Genomic DNA, 21,103 nt, shown 5'->3' on the forward strand with positions numbered 1-21,103 from the left:
GGCAGCCAAAAATTGGGAGGCTCCACATTGTCCCTGGGTAGAGACGTGCATGATGGCCTTTAAACCTGAAGTGCCCATTGTAAGGAAGTGGGTCTATTTCAGTATAGCCCTTTGCCAGGGCAGCCAAAAATTGGGAGGCTCCACATTGTCCCTGGGTAGAGACGTGCATGAGGGCCTCAAAACATTAAGTGTCCATTGTCAGGAAGTGGGTGTATTATAGTATAGCCCTTAGGCAGGGCAGCCAAAAATTGGGAGGCTCCACATTGTCCCTGGGTAGAGACGTGCATGATGGCCTTTAAACCTGAAGTGCCCATTGTAAGGAAGTGGGTCTATTTCAGTATAGCCCTTTGCCAGGGCAGCCAAAAATTGGGAGGCTCCACATTGTCCCTGGGTAGAGACGTGCATGAGGGCCTCAAAACATTAAGTGTCCATTTTAAGGAAGTGGGTGTATTTCAGTATAGCCCTTAGGCAGGGCAGCCAAAAATTGGGAGGCTACACGTTGTCCCTGGGTAGAGACGTGCATGAGGGCCTCAAAACATTGTTCCCATTGCAAAGGAGCGGGTCTCCTGTCGTTGTAATGTCCATTCTGCAAAGAATGGGCGAAAAAATTTACCACTGGGGGTATACCTGAAACAAAGACCTAACTATTGTAACGGTCATCATGATGGCGCATGAGGAGAAGGAGGAGCAGTCCAGCGATTATCCAAAGTCGAGAAGTGTACCCATGGGTGAGTGGAGGTACATGGCAAACTTTAAATTCCGCTCTCATTTGCTGGTGGTGTGGTGAAGTCTGGCCCAATCCAACCCTTGTTCATCTTTATCAGAGTCAGCCTGTCAGCATTTTCAGTTGACAGGCGGGTGCGTTTATCTGTAATGATTCCACCTGCGGCACTAAAAACACGCTCTGACAAAACGCTAGCAGCAGGGCAGGCCAGGACTTCCAAGGCGTAGAGAGCCAATTCATGCCACGTGTCCAGCTTGGATACCCAATAATTGTAAGGCACAGAGGAATGTCGGAGTACAGTTGTTCGATCTGCAAGGTACTCCTTCAGCATCTGGGCAAACTTAGGATTTCTTGTGGCACTACCCCGCACCTCAGGGGCTGTGGTACGTGAGGGGCTGAGAAAACTGTCCCACATCTTAAAGACTGTTCCCCTACCTCTGGCGGATTGGACTTGTGCCTCTCTCGGCTGTACGCCTCGGTTGTCCACTGATTCCTGACCTATGCCGCTAGCGTTTTGTGAGGGGAATGCTTTGCCTACTTCCGTGAGTATGGCCTTCCGAAACTGCTGCATTTTGGTTGACCTCTCATCCACGGGAATAAGAGACAAAAAGTTCTCCTTGTAGCGTGGGTCTAACAGTGTTACCAACCAGTAATGATTGTCGGCCAAGATGTTCTTAACGCGAGGGTCACGAGACAGGCAGCTTACCATAAAGTCAGCCATGTGCGCCAGACTCTTAACAGCCAGGACTTCAGTAGCCTGACCAACAAGATGACTGAACATGCTGTCCTCCTCCTCCTCCTCCTCCTCCTCCTCCTCATCTACCCTGTCCTCTGGCCAGCCACGCTGAATCGAGGATATGACTGGTGTGCATGTCATATCCTCAATTTGGCCGGAGAGTTGCTCCATGTCTTCATCCTCCTCCTCGTCATAGTCCTCCACTGCACGTTGTGATGAGACGAGGCTGGGCTGTGTGTTATCACCCACACCCACTACTGTTTCTTGCTGCAACTCATCGCGCTCCGCCTGCAATGCATCATGTTTGTTTTTCAAAAGGGACCGTTTTAGAAGGCAGAGTAGCGGTATGGTGACGCTAATAATGGCGTCATCACCACTCACCATCTTGGTGGAGTCCTCAAAGTTTTGGAGGATGGTACATAGGTCTGACATCCATCTCCACTCCTCAGGTGTTATGTGTGGAGTTTGACCCATTTCCCGACGGCTTAGGTGATGCAGGTACTCAACAACTGCCCTCTTCTGCTCACATATCCTGACCAACATGTGCAGAGTTGAATTCCAACGCGTGGGGACATCACACACCAGTCTGTGAGCCGGAAGATGCAAACGGCGCTGAAAGCCGGCAAGGCCGGCTGAAGCAGTAGGTGACTTTCGAAAATGTGCAGACAGGCGGCGAACTTTTACCAGCAGATCAGACAGCTCTGGGTATGACTTTATAAACCGCTGAACCACGAGGTTGAGCACATGGGCCACGCATGGAACATGTGTCAGCTGGCCTCGCCTCAAAGCCGCCACCAGGTTCCGGCCATTGTCACAAACGACCTTTCCTGGCTTTAGGTTCAGAGGTGTGAGCCAGTGATCTGCCTGCTGTTTCAGAGCTGTCCACAGCTCTTCTGCATTGTGGGGTTTGTCACCTATGCAGATTAGCTTCAGCACAGCCTGTTGCCGCTTCGCCGAGGCAGTGCTGCAGTGCTTCCAGCTTGTGACTGGTGTGGAGGGCACAGTGGATGAGGATGCGCAGGAGGAGGAGGAGGCTGAAGAGCATGACATTCCGGAGCTGTAGAGTGTGGGTGAAACACTGACTGAGGTAGGGCCTGCAAACCTTGGTGTGGGAAGGACGTGTTCCGTCCCTCGCTCAGACTGGGTCCCAGCTTCCACAATATTAACCCAGTGTGCCGTCAACGAGATGTAGCGGCCTTGCCCACAAGCACTTGTCCACGTGTCTGTGGTTAGGTGGACTTTGGGTGAAACAGCGTTGTTCAGGGCACGTGTGATGTTTTGTGACACGTGGTTATGCAACGCGGGGACGGCACACCGGGAGAAATAGTGGCGGCTGGGGACCGAGTAACGTGGGACAGCTGCCGCCATCAGGTCACGGAATGCTTCTGTCTCCACCAGCCTAAAAGGCAACATTTCCAGCGCAAGCAGTCGCGAAATGTTAGCATTTAGAACTGTGGCATGTGGGGTGTTGGCAGTGTATTTGCGCCTGCGTTCAAAGGTTTGCTGAATGGATAACTGAACGCTGCGCTGGGACAAGGACGTGCTTGATGATGGTGTTCTTTCTGCGTAGGCAACTGCAGGTGCAGGAGTGGAGGAGGCTTGTTCGCAGGCAGCATGGACAGAGGATTGGCTCGCATGCACAACCAGCGAAGACGTAGCAGTGACATCAGCAAGCACTGCTCCTCGACTCTGTTGTACTTCCCACAAAGTCGGGTGCTTGGCTGACATGTGCCTGATCATGCTGGTGGTGGTCAGGCTGCTAGTTTTGGTACCCCTGCTGATGCTGGCACGGCAGGTGTTGCAAATGGCCTTTTTTGAATCATCTGGATCCAACTTAAAAAACTGCCAGACTCGTGAAGACCTAACATTTGTACAGGCACCTTGTGTCGTCGTGTTGTTACGGGGAACGGTTGCCTGACTTCTGCCTGGGACCACCACCCTGCTTCTTACTGCCTGTTGTGATGCTACGCCTCCCTCCCCCTGTGCACTGCTGTCCTCGCTCTGCATATCCTCCTGCCAGGTTGGGTCAGTTACTGGATCATCCACCACGTCGTCTTCCTCTTCCGCACCCTGCTCCTCCTCCTGACTTGCTGACAATTGTGTCTCATCATCGTCCACCACTTGTTGAGACACGTTGCCAACTTCGTGAGAACGTGGCTGCTCAAATATTTGGCTATCTGTACAGACGATCTCCTCATGACCCACTTCAATATGAGCTGGCGAGAGGCCAGAATGTGTGAATGGAAACGTGAACAGCTCTTCCGAGTGTCCAAGTGTGGGATCATTAATGTCCGAGGAGGACGTGTACTCAGCCTGGTGGTAGGAAGGAGGATCAGGTTCAGAAATGTGCGGTGCAGTATCACGGCTACTGACACTTGACCGTGTGGAAGACAGAGTGTTTGTGGTGGTGCCAATCTGACTGGAAGCATTATCCGCTATCCAACTAACAACCTGTTGACACTGGTCTTGGTTCAAGAGCGGTGTACTGCTGCGGTCCCCAAGAATTTGGGACAGGACGTGCGAGCGACTAGATGTGGCCCTTTGTTGTGGCGAAATTAGAGCTTGCCCACGACCTCGGCCTCTGCCTGCACCACCATCACGTCCACTTCCTTGTTCCTTGCCAATGCCCTTGCGCATTTTGCAATGCTGTGCACTGCTGACGTGTATATTCACTACTTGTGCGTTATATCAAAGTTTCTGGAAATTGCACACCAGTGCACCTGTACGCTGCCACCAACAGGCACACACGTGCGGTTTTAAAAACCAAGCACGGACGCAATAATAACCTAACACAGGTTTTAGGAGCAAAAATTAAGAACTCTGACACTATCAGCCACTGCTGACTGACGTGTATTATACACTACACTTGTGCGTTATATAATAGTTTGGTAAACGCACACCAGTGCACCTGTACGCTGCCACCAACAGGCACACACGTGCGGTTTTAAAAACCAAGCACGGACGCAATAATAACCTAACACAGGTTTTAGGAGCAAAAATTAAGAACTCTGACACTATCAGCCACTGCTGACTGACGTGTATTATACACTACACTTGTGCGTTATATAATAGTTTGGTAAACGCACACCAGTGCACCTGTACGCTGCCACCAACAGGCACACACGTGCGGTTTTAAAAACCAAGCACGGACGCAATAATAACCTAACACAGGTTTTAGGAGCAAAAATTAAGAACTCTGACACTATCAGCCACTGCTGACTGACGTGTATTATACACTACACTTGTGCGTTATATAATAGTTTGGTAAACGCACACCAGTGCACCTGTACGCTGCCACCAACAGGCACACACGTGCGGTTTTAAAAACCAAGCACGGACGCAATAATAACCTAACACAGGTTTTAGGAGCAAAAATTAAGAACTCTGACACTATCAGCCACTGCTGACTGACGTGTATTATACACTACACTTGTGCGTTATATAATAGTTTGGTAAACGCACACCAGTGCACCTGTACGCTGCCACCAACAGGCACACACGTGCGGTTTTAAAAACCAAGCACGGACGCAATAATAACCTAACACAGGTTTTAGGAGCAAAAATTAAGAACTCTGACACTATCAGCCACTGCTGACTGACGTGTATTATACACTACACTTGTGCGTTATATAATAGTTTGGTAAACGCACACCAGTGCACCTGTACGCTGCCACCAACAGGCACACACGTGCGGTTTTAAAAACCAAGCACGGACGCAATAATAACCTAACACAGGTTTTAGGAGCAAAAATTAAGAACTCTGACACTATCAGCCACTGCTGACTGACGTGTATTATACACTACACTTGTGCGTTATATAATAGTTTGGTAAACGCACACCAGTGCACCTGTACGCTGCCACCAACAGGCACACACGTGCGGTTTTAAAAACCAAGCACGGACGCAATAATAACCTAACACAGGTTTTAGGAGCAAAAATTAAGAACTCTGACACTATCAGCCACTGCTGACTGACGTGTATTATACACTACACTTGTGCGTTATATAATAGTTTGGTAAACGCACACCAGTGCACCTGTACGCTGCCACCAACAGGCACACACGTGCGGTTTTAAAAACCAAGCACGGACGCAATAATAACCTAACACAGGTTTTAGCAGCAAAAATTAAGAACTCTGACACTATCAGCCACTGCTGACTGACGTGTATTATACACTACACTTGTGCGTTATATAATAGTTTGGTAAACGCACACCAGTGCACCTGTACGCTGCCACCAACAGGCACACACGTGCGGTTTTAAAAACCAAGCACGGACGCAATAATAACCTAACACAGGTTTTAGGAGCAAAAATTAAGAACTCTGACACTATCAGCCACTGCTGACTGACGTGTATTATACACTACACTTGTGCGTTATATAATAGTTTGGTAAACGCACACCAGTGCACCTGTACGCTGCCACCAACAGGCACACACGTGCGGTTTTAAAAACCAAGCACGGACGCAATAATAACCTAACACAGGTTTTAGCAGCAAAAATTAAGAACTCTGACACTATCAGCCACTGCTGACTGACGTGTATTATACACTACACTTGTGCGTTATATAATAGTTTGGTAAACGCACACCAGTGCACCTGTACGCTGCCACCAACAGGCACACACGTGCGGTTTTAAAAACCAAGCACGGACGCAATAATAACCTAACACAGGTTTTAGGAGCAAAAATTAAGAACTCTGACACTATCAGCCACTGCTGACTGACGTGTATTATACACTACACTTGTGCGTTATATAATAGTTTGGTAAACGCACACCAGTGCACCTGTACGCTGCCACCAACAGGCACACACGTGCGGTTTTAAAAACCAAGCACGGACGCAATAATAACCTACTAACAGGTTTTTTTGGGGAGCGACAATTACAGTACAGACAAGTCAGACACTATCTGGACTGTTTTACACTGTGTACACCAGCCCCAGATATGAAGGCTGGTATACGGTCACCACTACCCTGCCTGCCTGCCTGCCTGTATACTGCTACAATAGTCCTGACAAGGACTCTTTTGGTCACTAGCCTGTATTCAGACCTGGCTATACCCTGCCTGTATATAGCAACAATAGTCCTGAGAAGGACTCTGCTACTGTACTCCGACCTGGCTATACCCTGCCTGCCTGTATACAACTAGAATAGTCCTGAGAAGGACTTTTGGTCACACTGTTTGCAGCCCTGCAACTGAAAAAGCTATAAAGGGCCGCAAAGCTTTCCCTGAATCAGCGACACTCTCCCTACACTCACTGTCAGAATAGCTGTGAGCAGAGCACAGCGCGCCGGCCGATATAAAGGCTCGGTGACGCTGTGCAGGCCGGCCAATCACTGCAATTCCACAACTAACAGGGCTGTGGCATTGCAGTGGTCTGCCAGCCAATCCCTGCATGAGGGCTGGCTCTCAAAAGAGCGCCAACATGCAGAAATGAAGACCACGAGTAAAGCACGAGTATCGCGAGATTACTCGGTCCCCGCCGAGCAGCCCGAGTACAGTGATACTCGTGCGAGTACCGAGTAGTGACAAGCATGCTCGCTCATCACTAGTAATTACGAAAAATGGCATATTTAGCCATCGAAAGCTTGTTGACCTATAATTTAGTAATGCCTTTAAAGACAAACCAATGACTCCATGGGAAAGATTAACAAACATAAAATATTTTATGCGGTATAATTTTTTTAAGCCAATATAAATATGCAATCAGGTCTTAATGAATATAAACTACTCCACTGGATCTTTACCTACTATTGAGAACAAAAAAGGGTTGTCCACTATTGGGCAACTCCTAATTAGTGGCTCCAGAGTGCTGCATCAATAATAAAAATGTCTATACTTACCTCCCGGACCGGCGGTTCCATTGGTCCCAGCCTTGTGATCCCACCAGTCTCCTGACATTAACTATGTCAAATAACCATTGAAGCCAATCAGCAGCCGCTGGTCATCTAAAACCTCATCAATTATATTCAAGCAGAAGGAACACTGTATTTGCACTTTGATATCACTGAGAAGACCATGGCCATTGATTGGCTGCAGTGACCATGTAGCATTGTTTATGTCAGGAGATCAAAGGGGGACACAGGGCTCAGAGCAGGGGTGCGGTGCTAGTCTGAGAGGTAAGAATAGATATATTTAATCCCTTCTCTACCTTTGACGTACATGTAAGTAAAGGCTAGTGACCTTGCCCTTGATGAGGGCTTGCATGCTTCAATCCCCACACATGATGGCTCATTAAATTAGCTATTATGTGCCTCTAACAGGAGTGGGAGGAGCTTCGCCCTAGGCTGTTAACCTTTTAAATGCTGCTGTCAATCTCTGACAGCATCATTTAACACATGCTGGCAGGGAGTGTGTCATTCCTACTGCCCATTGGTGCTCTGCGATCATGTGACGGATGTGTCATCGGCAAAAGGAATGAGGTACTCTCTCCTTAATCACCTACATACAGACTTGTGTTCTCATGATAGAGAAAAAAATATTCATCTGCAACACCTTTGTCTGCAGCTCATCTTTCACAGGAAAAAGTGCTGAGCTTTGTCAAATTATCATGCCTGGTACTTCTTTCCCTTGACAACTGCCATGGTGGGAGAGTTGGGCGAACTCCATACAAGTTAGATACTAGTCCAATTCTTATGAAATACAGTGAGTTCAACTTTACATAAATAGTCTTTAATCCAAGTATTATATAAAACAAAGTTTGCATGTATATAATGAGATTTTCTTGGTAACGTGTTAGTTAAAGGGAACTTATCACCTGATTCATACTGCCCAAACCACAGACAGCATGAAGTTGAGCCTAGCTGCATGAATGCAGGGTCAGTTATATTTTTCTTTGAATCACTTTGACCTTTCAAAGAATCCCTTTTAAAGATCCCTGTATCACTCCAGGTGATTGACTGGTATCTCCCATCAAGGTGAGAGACCTGCCAATCACCTTGTATGGCTCCGTGAAAAGCCAGCAGGAGCAGGATTAATCTAGTTACCAGCTGTGGTCGCCGGGCAGATCTTTAAAGAATAGTTTCTCAGAGAAAAAAATAGAGTGTTTTTGTCACAGCCGTCTCTCTGCATCTAGAGACTTGTGACAGGATCTGGGCCAGAGTCTCTCTTTGACATCTGAGACTCCTCACCGTAAACATAATTCCCTTTCCTTTCGTGCTGAAAGGGTTAATGTCAGTTTTACATTCCAGCCACTTCTGACTCCGGGCCTCAGGTGCTTTTGGTTGGTGACCACTCCCTTCCCCTATGTATGGTCACATCTGTTAGTAGAGAGCGTCGGTTAGTCTGATTCATTCTAAAGCTAGGCCTGGAGGTGGAAGAAGCTACTGGAGCCCTTGTTGTGTGAAGCAGTGTAGGCTGCAGTTCTGCTGTCTGACTGCAGCTGTGAAATTGGGATTTATCCTTTGTTGTTTTTCCTGTCTGTTGTACCTTCCCCTCTTGTTGTATTAGTGCAGCGGTGGGACTAGCAATCCTCACTTGCCAGCTCACTAAACAGGGTAATTAATGGGTCTCTCAGGGGTTCAGGTATCCTGCTCATTGACAGGTGCAGTACCTGTATAGGGACTGGCTAGGAGTGCAGGGTGCAGCTGCAGGTGAGTGCAGGAGATGTCCCATCATCTCTTCACTAGCACCAAGGCCCAACATTGTTTAAGTGTCCATGGGGTGGTGTATCCCTTGTTTGTTGTGGTGAAACCCCTGATTGTTGTGTGTATCACCATGCACCGCAGTTTGGGCAGCATGAATTAGGTAACAGGTTGCCTTTTGATTGTGCTTTAAGATGTAAATCCTCATTAAGTTGCAGCCTAACAAGACATTTTTTGTGTTTCAACAGTCAGACAAATAAAAGCTAAAGAGGTTTTCCACTATTAATGTGATCCCCTTTGTTTTATCCTAACTCACACTTTCCTAATATATTTCTGCTATCTACTCTGCTCCTGTAAGCTTATTTCTAAGAGGCTCATAAATACCTTTATTGTTGTTGTAACTTTGATCCCTCTGGCTGTAGACTGGAATCATACCAACTGAGCTGGGCAATTCACTGGTGCGGGTGGGGCTGCCTGTCTGTGAGTGACAGCAGTCTAGGCACACATGCCCAGATCACATTTCACTCACTTCTCTGCCCCCACCAGTGACATACCTGCTCAGTTGGTCCGATTCTGGTCTGGGTCCAGAAGGATCAAAGCTACAACAATAAAAGTATTTACAAGTCTCTTAGTTATAAACTAACAGGAGTAGTGTAGAAAGCAGAAATATCAGGAAAGTGTTAGTAAAGAAGAGTTAGTACAGTCATAAGCAAAAGTTTTGAGAATGCTACAAATATTAATTTTTACAAAGTCTACTGCTTAAGTTTTTCTAATGGCAATTTGCATATACTCCAGAATGTCATAAAGAGTGATCAGCTTAACAGCAATTACTTGCAAAGTCAATATTGGCTAAGAAAATGAACTTTAACCCCCAAAACACACTTCAACATCATTGCATTCCTGCCTTAAAAGGAGCAGCTAACATTGTTTTAGTGACTGTTCCATTAACACAGGTGTGGGTGTTGATGAGGACAGGGCTGGTGATCAATCAGTCATGATTAAGTAAGAATGACACCACTGGACACTTTAAAAGAAGGCTGGTGCTTGGTATCATTGTTTCTCTTCAGTTAACCATGGTTATCTCTAAAGAAACACGTGCAGCCATCATTGCTCTGCACAAAAATGGCCTAACAGGGAAGAGTATCGCAGCTACAAAGATTGCACCTCAGTCAACAATCTATCGCATCATCAAGAACTTCAAGGAGAGAGCTTCCATTGTTGCCAAAAAGGCTCCAGGGCGCCCAAGAAGGACCAGCAAACGCCAGGACCGTATCTTAAAACTGTTTCAGCTGCGGGATCGGACTACCAGCAGTGCCGAGCTAGCTCAGCAATGGCAGCAGGCTGGTGTGAGTGCTTCTGCACGCACTGTGAGGCGGAGACTGCTTGAGCAAGGCCTGGTTTCAAGGAGGGCAGCAAAGCAGCCACTTCTCTCCAGAAAAAACATCAGGGACCGACTGATATTCTGCAAAAGGTACAGGGAGTGGACTGCTGACGACTGGGGTAAAGTCATTTTCTCAGATGAATCCCCTTTTCGATTGTTTGGGACATCTGGAAAACAGCTTATTAGGAGAAGAGGTGAGCGCTACCACCAGTCTTGTCTCATGCCAACTGTTAAGCATCCTGAAACGATTCATGTGTGGGGTTGCTTCTCAGCCAAGGGAATCGGCTCACTCACAGTCTTGCCGAAAAACACAGCCATGAATAAAGAATGGTACCAGAATGTCCTCCAAGAGCAACTTCTCCCAACTGTCCAAGAGCAGTTTGGCGCCCAACAATGCCTTTTCCAGCATGATGGAGCACCTTGCCATAAAGCAAAGGTGATCACTAAATGGCTCATGGAACAAAACATAGAGATTTTGGGTCCATGGCCTGGAAACTCCCTAGATCTTAATCCCATTGAGAACTTGTGGGCAATCATCAAGAGACGGGTGGACAAACAAAAACCAACAAATTCTGGCAAAATGCAAGCATTGCTTATGCAAGAATGGACGGCTATCAGTCAGGATTTGATCTAGAAGTTGATTGAGAGCATGCCAGGGAGAATTGCAGAGGTCCTGAAGAAGAAGGGTCAACACTGCAAATATTGACTTGCTGCATTAACTCATTCTAACTGTCAATATAACCTTTTGGTACTCATAATATGATTGCAATTATATTTCTGTATGTGATGTAAACGTCAGACAAACACAATTAAAAACCAGAGGGCAACAGATCATGTGAAAATATAATTTTGGTGTCATTCTCAAAACTTTTGGCCATGACTGTATCTAAGAAAGGGGATCGTATTAATAGTGGAAAACCTATTTAAAAGGACTCTGTCACCAGGTTTTTGCTACCCCATCTTATAGCAGCTAAATGGACAGAGACCATGATTCCAGCAATGTGTCACTTACTGAGCTGTTTGCTGTCATTTTGATAAAATCAATGTTTTCTCTGCTGCAGTGCTAGCAGTTATACAGAGCTCATGAATATGCTGGACTACCTGTAGCACACCAAGTAGTCCTCTAATGATAATCTCCTGCTGATTAAAAAGTGATTTTATCAAAACTACATTAAGCAGCCCAGTAAGTAAAATACAGCTGGAATCAAGATCTATGCCCCTACACTGAGGGGCCATTTAGAAAACAATGCTTATTTTTATTGAATGGATGTAGCTGACTTAACGTCTTGCTTCAGGGAAAACATCAGAGTGATCATTGGAGTCTATTTACTATCCTCGTGTGGATTAGCAGTTATTTTAATAGTTTTTCTCATTTGGTAACTATAGTCTCTAAGGAAAAATTCTCACTTAAAATAAAATAACAACTTGCGTTCCAGTGCCAGGTAATCAAACATAACATGAGACTATTTCAAGACAATGAAGTCCAACAAGGAGAGCCGAGAACACAATTATTATCATTCTATTCTTGTGTGTAAAATTAGAAATGGAGAGTCAATCAAGGAAACAAACATGAAAGAAAAAATCTTTATGGTTACAAAAGGGGGAATTTATTAACACTGGGGTTCCATATGTCAATGATAAATCAAACCACATTGAAATCTATATCAGCTATGAGCAGCCATAAGGGTGCTTTACACGTTGCGACATCGCTAGCGATTGCTAGCAATGTCGCGAGCATTAGCACCCGCCCCGTCGTTCCAGCGATATGTGGTGATCGCTGCTGTAGCGAACATTATCGCTACGGCAGCGTCACACGCACATACCTGGTCAGCGACGTCGCTGTGACCGCCGAACAATCCCTCCTTCAAGGGGGAGGTGCGTTCGGCGTCATAGCGACGTCACTAAGTGGCCGGCCAATAGAAGCGGAGGGGCGGAGGGGCGGAGATGAGCGGGACGTAACATCCCGCCGACCTCCTTCCTTCCGCATTGCCGGTGGACGCAGGTAAGGAGATGTTCATCGTTCCTGCGGTGTCACACATAGCGATGTGTGATGCCGCAGGAACGATGAACAACATTGTACCTGCAGCAGCAACGACATTAAGGAAATGAACGACGTGTCAACGAGCAACGATTTTTCACATTTTTGCGCTCGTTTATCGTCGCTCATTGGTGTCACACGCTGTGATGTCGCTAATGGCGCCGGATGTGCGTCACTAACGACGTGACCCCGACGATATATAGTTAGCGATGTCGCAGCGTGTAAAGCACCCTATAGACTTGGACTATAGTTTATGCAAATATCTGGAGTAAATGATAGAAATCTGCCCAGCTACAGTTAACCTCTCTTTTGCTAAACCTCATCCACTTTTATAAAAGTGGTGAGAAACCGAAAAAGCAGCAACTTATGGCACAAAATGGATTTTTAATTGAATACCCAAGAAGTGTTTTATACAATGAACAAAAATATAAACACAACACTTTTGGTTTTGCTCCTATTTTTCATGAGCTGAACTCAAAGATTAAAGACTTTTTCTATGTACACAAAAGGCCTCAAATATTGTCCAAAAATGTGTCTAAGGCCTGCGCCACACATCCGTGCCTCCGGCACGTGTTTGTCATTTTTTACACGTACCGGCGGCACGGAGACATGTACAGCAATGCTACCCTATGGTAGCAGGCACACACACGTAAAACCACACGGAACGTGTGTCTGTGTGCGTTTGTACGTGTGTGCGATTTTCAAAGCGCTGACATGTCAGTGTTTTCTCCGGCAGCACGGGTGTTACACGGCCCGCACCCGTACCACACGGGTGTAGTGTGGATGCGGTCCCGTGTGACACGCGCCGGAGTAAACACACATGTCAGGGAAAAAAATAAAAAACATTAACTCACCTTCTCCAGCCCTCCTGTCTCTGCCGCTGCTGCCTCTTGCTGCCGACCGCCGCTCATTATTCTCATTGAATATTCACTTCACTGCCTGGCAGCAGCAGCAGCGGGGAGACGGGAGGGCTGGAGACCGAGGATCAGCACCACGGACAGCAGCGCGGACAGCAGGAAGGACCAGGTGAGTATAATAATTACTGATTCTACGTGTGCTATCGCGGATAGCACACGTAGAACACACGTGTCACGCACGTACCAGAGACACGTACTTACCTGCACGCAACACGCAGGGAAAATACGTGTCTCTCGGCACGTGCGTGAATTTCACGTGTGGCAGAAGCCTTAGGAAGCATGTATCCTTTGCCAAGAGAATCTATCCACCTCGTAGGTGTGACATATCAAGATGCTCATTAGACAGCATGATTATTGCACAGATCTGTTATGAGTGGAACCTGTCTTGCTAAACCTTTATATGTTCTTGGCCACTGTGCTGCACCTCAGTTTGAGAGTGTTGACAATCTTCCCATAGCCTAGGCCATCTTTATGTAGAGCAACAATTGTTTTTTTCAAATCCTCAGATCATTGTTTGCCATAAAGAGCCATGTTGAACTTCCAGTGACCAGTATGAAAGCGTGTGCAAGCAATAACACTAAGTTTAAAGGGAATCTGTCATCAGGTTTTTGCTAACTCATCTGAGAGCAGCATAATGTAAAGACAGAGATCCTAATTCCAGTGATGTGTCACTTATGTCATTTTGATAAAATCAATGTTTTCTCTCTGCAGATCTAGCAGTTATACAGGGCTATAGAACATGCTGAACTACCTGGCAGCAGGCCAAATAGTCCTTGGTAATCTACTGATGATTAAACAGTGATTTTATCAAAACTACACTAAGCAGCCTAGTAAGTGAAACACTGCTAGAATCAGGATCTCTGCCTCTACGTTATGCTGCTCTCAGATTAGGTGGCAAAAACCTGGTGATAGATTCCCTTTAACCCCTTCACCCTCCGGAGATTTTTGATTTCTCATTTTTGTTTTTTACCTCCCCTTCTTCCGAGAGCCATAAAGCTTTTATTTTTCTATCAATATAGCCACTTATAGACTTTTTTTTAAGGGACAAGTTGTACTTTTGAACTACACCATTCATTTTACCATATAGTGTACTGGAAAATGGGGAAAAAATTCTAAATGTAGAGAAACTGTGAAAAAAGTGAAATTCCACAATGGGGCTTTTTTTTTAAATTCACCATGTTCACTGTATGGTAAAACTGAGCTCTCAGGTCAGTACGAGTTGATAGATATCAAACATGTATAGTTTTACTTTTCTCTTAGTGGTGAAAACAAATTCTGAAATTTGAAATTTTTAGCCAGAACTACTGACACAAGGTGTCAAAGAGGAACCAGAGAGGCGCTGGAACCAGTAGAAGACAGTACTACACACAGGGAGCACACATTAGTGGTACCTTTCTAGTGGTCAAACAAAAAAAACAAATAACTAAACCCCGAAATGGTATTTTAACTGTCCCTTTCACATGCTAAATAATGTTACTGTATGCCATTGTTAGCTATATTTCATAGTCAGAATCCATGTCTAACAATAGTGGCCATAAACAAGCTCCAATAGCGGTTGTTAATCATTTAAATGCTGCTGTCAAATTCTGTGTCATGGAATGACCTGTTCCTGTGCTCGCTCGCACTGCATCTTATTGCCTTTGCCCCCACAACATGATCAAGGGGCAAAGATGGGTTATCATGGTAGCCTGGGCCCCTGTTACTACCATCTTGATACTCTTGTAAGGGTAAGAAAGTGGAGATTTTCACTATATACTGCAATACCATAGTATAGCACTATATAGTATAAGTGATGGCAGGTTTAAGTCCCCTGGAGGACTAAAAAAATAAAGAAAAAAAGGTTTTAAAATATAAAAAAAATAAACGCATCAAAATTAAAAAATAAAAGAATATTTGTTGCATCCATAAATGTTTAGTGTTTGAAAATATAAAATTAATTGCACACAATAGAAAATATAATGAGAAAAAAAAAATCAAAACTCCAGAATCGTATTTTTTGGGTCACCACACCGCTCTGAAAAAGCAATAAAAATGGATCAGAATGTAGTGTGTACCCCAAATTGGTATTGATAAAACCATTTGCTCGCCATGCAAAAAACTAGCCCTGACACAGCTCAAGGAAAAAAAAAATCACAGCAGTACAGATCTGGGAAAACAACACAATCCCAAAATATTATTTTCACAAAGTTCTCAATGTATTTTCACCAATTAAATAACTAAAAAACAACAAAACAACTCTGGCATCTCCGTAATCGTGCTGAGCAGGTAATATTTATCATACAAGAATGCCCAAAAAAAAACAAAAAACCCCAAAACAATTGCGTAATTACTTTTTTTCTCACATTTTTTTAGGTTTTTCACTATATTGTATTGTAAAATAGATGCTGTCGCACAAAATTACAATTTGCGCTACAAAAATAAAGCCCTAAAATGACTTTAAAGATAGAATAATAATTAAAAAAAAAAGTTTTCGTCTCTTGGATGAAGGGGAGGAAAAACAAGTGCAAAGACAAAAACTGGACACGGAACCATGGGTTTAAAGCTGGACTTCTTTCCATGCTGCCCATGCCCTAATGAAGCCCATGAATACTGCCTATCCCAGCTTAAGAAAAATTCTCACGCCCCTGTTACCGGTAGTTCATACAACATAATCATGATTTAGATGAAACCAGGCGATCTGTAGGTAATGAACTTTAAATCCACACTTACCTTGACTTTTTGTTGATGATGGTATATTTGCCAGGCGATATGAACATGCATAGCACACCATTTTCCAGGTTTCTAGATGAAATAAAACAATCATATATGAAACAATACACAGTACAACTACAATAAATGAAATATATGGTCTCAGCTGTGGCGGCAACTAATGAATGGCCAAGGGACTATTTCTGAATGGCTGACGCAGCGCTTACGTTACTGAAGCCACTGTGATTTTGCACATGACTTTTTGTGTGAAGTGTCATGCATTGTTGTACAGGTGGGCCGACTATAACGATTCCTCTGTACAACAAAATGCTTTGCTATTATTTTTTTCTGAGCTCATCACATGCAAGCCTCTGTACATATTATATTGTGGTCAGCCACTCCTGCCAAATTCAGCGGATTGGTCAACCATATAATGTAAGGAGAGCTCCTGATGCTCCCCAGACAGATATGATGGAGGAGAGAAGGTTAGGGCAGTTTGAATTCAAATGTTTGATTCTACTTTTCTCAATGGTAGTAAGTGGGCGCCGGAGATGTCTAGTAGTAACGTACTCCCTCTCTCTACTTAAATAAACATGAACTATTTGCTGAGTGGAACCATTCTGTGTTTAGACAGTTTATATACAAATTCACTTATGGTCCATTTCCTACTAACGCTGGTTTTCGACTAGTGGCCTGTCTAAATAGGCAAACAAACAACCACTTCCAATTAGTGACTTCTAGTGGGGTTCAGGTATAGGGATGATTGAATACTTCGATTATTCGGCTTCAAGAATATTTTCCAAATACCTCGCCGCTATTTGGCTATTCGTAAATATTAGATGCGCAATGTAAGTCTATGGGTAACCCGAATAACAACTATTCGGAACTATTCGGGCTTCCCATAGACTTGCATTGAATAGTCGAATAGTGGCGAAGTATTTGGAAAATATTTGCGAAGCTGAATAATCGAGGTATTCGATCATCCTTATTCAGGTCAAGTGCAGGTCCAAAACTGAACTTTATCTAAAGTCCCACTGAACCGAACTTCATCTCTAATTCTGTGTAAACAGGTGATGCTCTGCCGAGAACATGACATTGTATGCCAACAGGTCAATTGGATTAATGATATACATAGAATTCTATATCCATTTATATTGGAGTGCAGTTGATAATATCAAGGTAGGTGCAAGTGAGATGTGCGCAGTTACCGTAATTCTATAGATACTGGAGAAATCACTGCACATTCCAATTGGATGATAGGTATAGAAAATGCTGGTAGCGGTGGGGCAGAAGTATTGATAATAGTGACAATTAGGATAAAGACACAGGAGGGACAAAATGTTTTCATTGTCGTTTTTCATATATAGTAAATAACTTTTGGACATTTTGCATCATAGAATTGGAGAGTGCAGTGAATTCAACAAATAGATTTCTGGTCAGCCACTCTAAATATGACAGTAAACGACCACCGATAGCTGATCAGACTTTAAAGGGAACTTGTCACTGGATGTTTAGAATACTCACCTAACAGTCGGCGCAGAGCAGACTGGTTGGATGAGCGTCTTCGTTCTCCGGGTCCGCGCCTCTTCTTTCGGCCATCATTGTCATCCTTCTGAAGCTTGTGTGGATGTCGCGTTCTAGGTCTTCTATACTAGCTGACATTGAGGTCCCACTCAGGCGCACTACAATACTTTGATCTGCCTTATTCAGGGCAGATCAAAGTGCACCTGCGCAGGACCTCAAAGTCGGCAAGCGTAGATGATGTAGAACACGTCATCCACACTAGCTTCAGAAGGAGGACAAAGAGGAGAAAGGAGACGCCCATCCGACCAGTGTGCTCTGGACCAACCGTTAGGTGAGTATTATAAACATCCAGTGACAAGTTCCCTTTAACAGCTTGTATCAGCTCGTGTAAATGGGCCATTAAATACAATTTAGCATTTGTAACAATTGGAACGAAGTCAAAATTTGGAGGGCAAATAGGTGCCCTTTCTAAGATGATGCAGCATGGAACAATATGGTTTAATCTTTTGTGATTTCAACACTTTACATTGTTAAGTGAAACTGTCTTAAAGTTGATATTATGGGGTTTGTAAAATAATTCAGCATTTTGCAGCAATGTAGAAAGAGTACAAACTAAAATGGAGTTATTAATACTTTACAATTCAATATTTCTATGTATGTATCATAATATGTAACTCTAAATTAAGGGAACCCAGTAGATTTATCTGTAAAAAAAACCCTATACATAACAAATATGAGTGAATCTGTGCAAACTCATCTTGATAGCATTGTACAAGGCACAATTCTTTTACAAATCTTTATTTATGGAAGTGTAAATATTGAAATACTGACTCCTATTCTTCAATTTATTGTCCCAGTTGCGTCAAATATTGCTATAGTATCGAATCTACTCAATGATTTGGCAAACTTTGCTCAAGCTTAATGTTATGATCTATCGCACCAAATGTGATTGTTCTCCCATACGTCTGACAAACTTACCGCCGCTACATTAGGGTACTTTCACACTTGCGTTTTTTTCCTTCAGTCGCAATCCGCCATTTTGGAAAACAGCGCAACCACGGTTTCCGCTGCTTCCCATAGACTTGTATGGACGACGCATTGCGACTGATGATCCTGCATTGCATCCGCCAGGCGGAAAGAACGCAGCATGTAGCGTTTTTCTGCGCTTCCCAGAGCATCAAAAAAATGCAATGTGCTGGATTCCATCGGCGTCCGTCATTTTTATAATGGAATCCTACGGTGGCGGAATCCGTCATTTGACGGATTCCTGTGACGGATCCGTCTTTACACAACTGCGCATGCTCAATTGAGTAAATTGCTGAAAAAAAAGCTACAACGGATTCCGTTGTTGCATCACTTGTGCCACTATATGCAACGCATCCGTTACATCTGTCACACAACGTAATGCATGCCGCACAACGCAGTGGGAAACTAGCCTTATATGTTACAGTAAAAAAATATTTGTCAATTACACTTTTTAATATTAGACAAATATTTAAAAATAAATATAATTCCCCTTTAACCGATGATCCGCGCTGTTATATAATCTACATGAGAAATCGATTAATATACCTTTGCTTAGTATGCTCAGAAATGTTAAAATAGTCTCTTACCCTCAGCATAGGCCTGAAAGGATCAGTCAACTGTGAAGAGAAAATGACAATCCGGTTACACGCCTGTCACTCAGACAATTACATTTAGAAACACAATGTAGAAATTTTACATTCAAATTAAGACATTTTAGAAAATAATTAGTCCATTTGCACATTGTCACAAGCATTTTAAAACTTCCAATGGCTTACAAATAGTATACTTTACGTATGCCAGATTATACTGTACACACACTATTATGTACAATATACTTTTAAAGCGCCCATCATTATTTCCCATTGTCCTCCATTCTTTTCCGCATTTGTATGACAGCCAAGGCCACTTTGCTTGTTTCCCACAACACGTCTTTTTTTTTTCTAAAATACAATGTGGGATGTTTTGGCATTGACAAGTATGACATGCCGCGTTGCCAACATTTGACAGCTGCTGTTTTGATATAGTAAAATGCTTTTTTTATTGGGCTTTTGCTGTTCAATGTATTAGACAAGGCCAAGCTTTCTTGTATGAAACACAATGCTTTGTATGGAAATTAAATGACGACAAAAAAGTAAGAATTCAAACAAAAAATGGAACACAATGGTGTATAAGTTAATGAATAAACGTGTTCAGGCTTTGTATTCAAATGCAAGTGGTTCTGAAAAAATATAATAATTGTTTTTCATGGTTTATATGAAGAATCAGTCTATTGCTTATATCAGATGAGACTAACAATGCTGCACAGCTGAAACTGCCATTGCCACTGTTCCTTTATCCACTAACACTGACTTAAAGAAGACCTGTCACCGGGTTAAAAGTGGCCAGTTCTGTTCTAACTTTATTCTCGCTGCTCACCTGAGTATTCCAATTTTTATTCATTTTTTTAGCCCGCCATAAGGTTTCGGAAATATGGGCCTTTTTATTTAGTGCCAATTTCTATGGCCTTTACAAGAGGGCGTAGCTCACAGGATTCTTTTGGGGGGGAAGTGGGGTCGCTCTGGATAATTACTATGGTTTTTACCAAGGGTCATAGCTCACACTATTCTTTGGGAAGGGGGTGCTCTGCACAATGGTTATAGTCTTTACCAATTTACCAAGGGGGCGTAGCTCATAGAATTCTCTGGGAGGGTGTATTTCAGCTGCTCTGCACAATTACTATGGTCTTTTTCCAAGAGGGCGTGGCTCACACAATTCTATAAAGGGAGTATTTCAGCTGCTCTGCACAATTTCTATGGTCTTTACTAAGGGGGCGTAGATCATAGGATTCTTTGGTGGGGTGTATTTCGGCTGCTCTGCACACTTAGTATGGTTTTTACCAAGGGGGCATGGCTCACAGGATTCTATGAAGGATGTATTTTGGCTGCTCTGCACAATAACTATGGTCTTTACCAAAGAGGCGTAGCTCACAGGATTCTTTGTTCTTTGGGGAGTGTATTTCGGTACTCTGCACATTTTGTATTATCTTTTCCAAGGGAACATACCTAACAGTATTCTTTGGGGGATGTATTTCGGCTGCTCTGAAGAAAAACTATGGTCTTTACAAAGGGGGCGAAGCTCACAGGATTCTTTGAGGAGATGTATTTCGGCTGCTCTGCACAATTTGTATTATCTTTTCCAAGGGGACATACTTAACAGGATTCTTTGGGGGGTGTATTTCGGCTGCTCTGAACAGTTACTATGGTCTTTACCAAGGGGACGTACCTAACAGGATTCTTTGGGGGTATATTTTGGCTGCTCTGCACAATTATACTGTAAGCACCGCCCCTTGGTAAAAATCATAAAATTTACAGTAAATGAAAAGGCCCACACCTCTTGAACAATATGTTGGATTAAAACAACAACAACAGAATACTCAGAAAAGCAACAGGAAAAATAGAGAAAAACTGGCCTATTTGACTGGGTGACTGGTCCTCTAAGTTTTT

At 43.9% G+C, this 21,103-nt stretch overlaps 1 protein-coding gene across 6 annotated transcripts in view; it reads right to left on the bottom strand.

Moving 5' to 3' along the window:
* AUTS2 (activator of transcription and developmental regulator AUTS2) overlaps positions 1-21,103 on the bottom strand; it is a 1,876,064-nt gene that overhangs the window by 16,121 nt on the left and 1,838,840 nt on the right. For all 6 annotated transcript variants that reach the window (XM_075336342.1, XM_075336339.1, XM_075336340.1 and 3 more), the window contains 2 exons: positions 19,208-19,237; positions 16,092-16,163 (listed from right to left, as the gene is read on the bottom strand). In XM_075336342.1, coding sequence (XP_075192457.1) covers positions 16,092-16,163; positions 19,208-19,237 — 102 coding nt within the window. The remainder of the gene's footprint in view (positions 1-16,091; positions 16,164-19,207; positions 19,238-21,103) is intronic.

Source organism: Anomaloglossus baeobatrachus, chromosome 2, assembly GCF_048569485.1.
Source record: "Anomaloglossus baeobatrachus isolate aAnoBae1 chromosome 2, aAnoBae1.hap1, whole genome shotgun sequence".
Classification (NCBI taxonomy): domain Eukaryota; kingdom Metazoa; phylum Chordata; class Amphibia; order Anura; family Aromobatidae; genus Anomaloglossus; species Anomaloglossus baeobatrachus.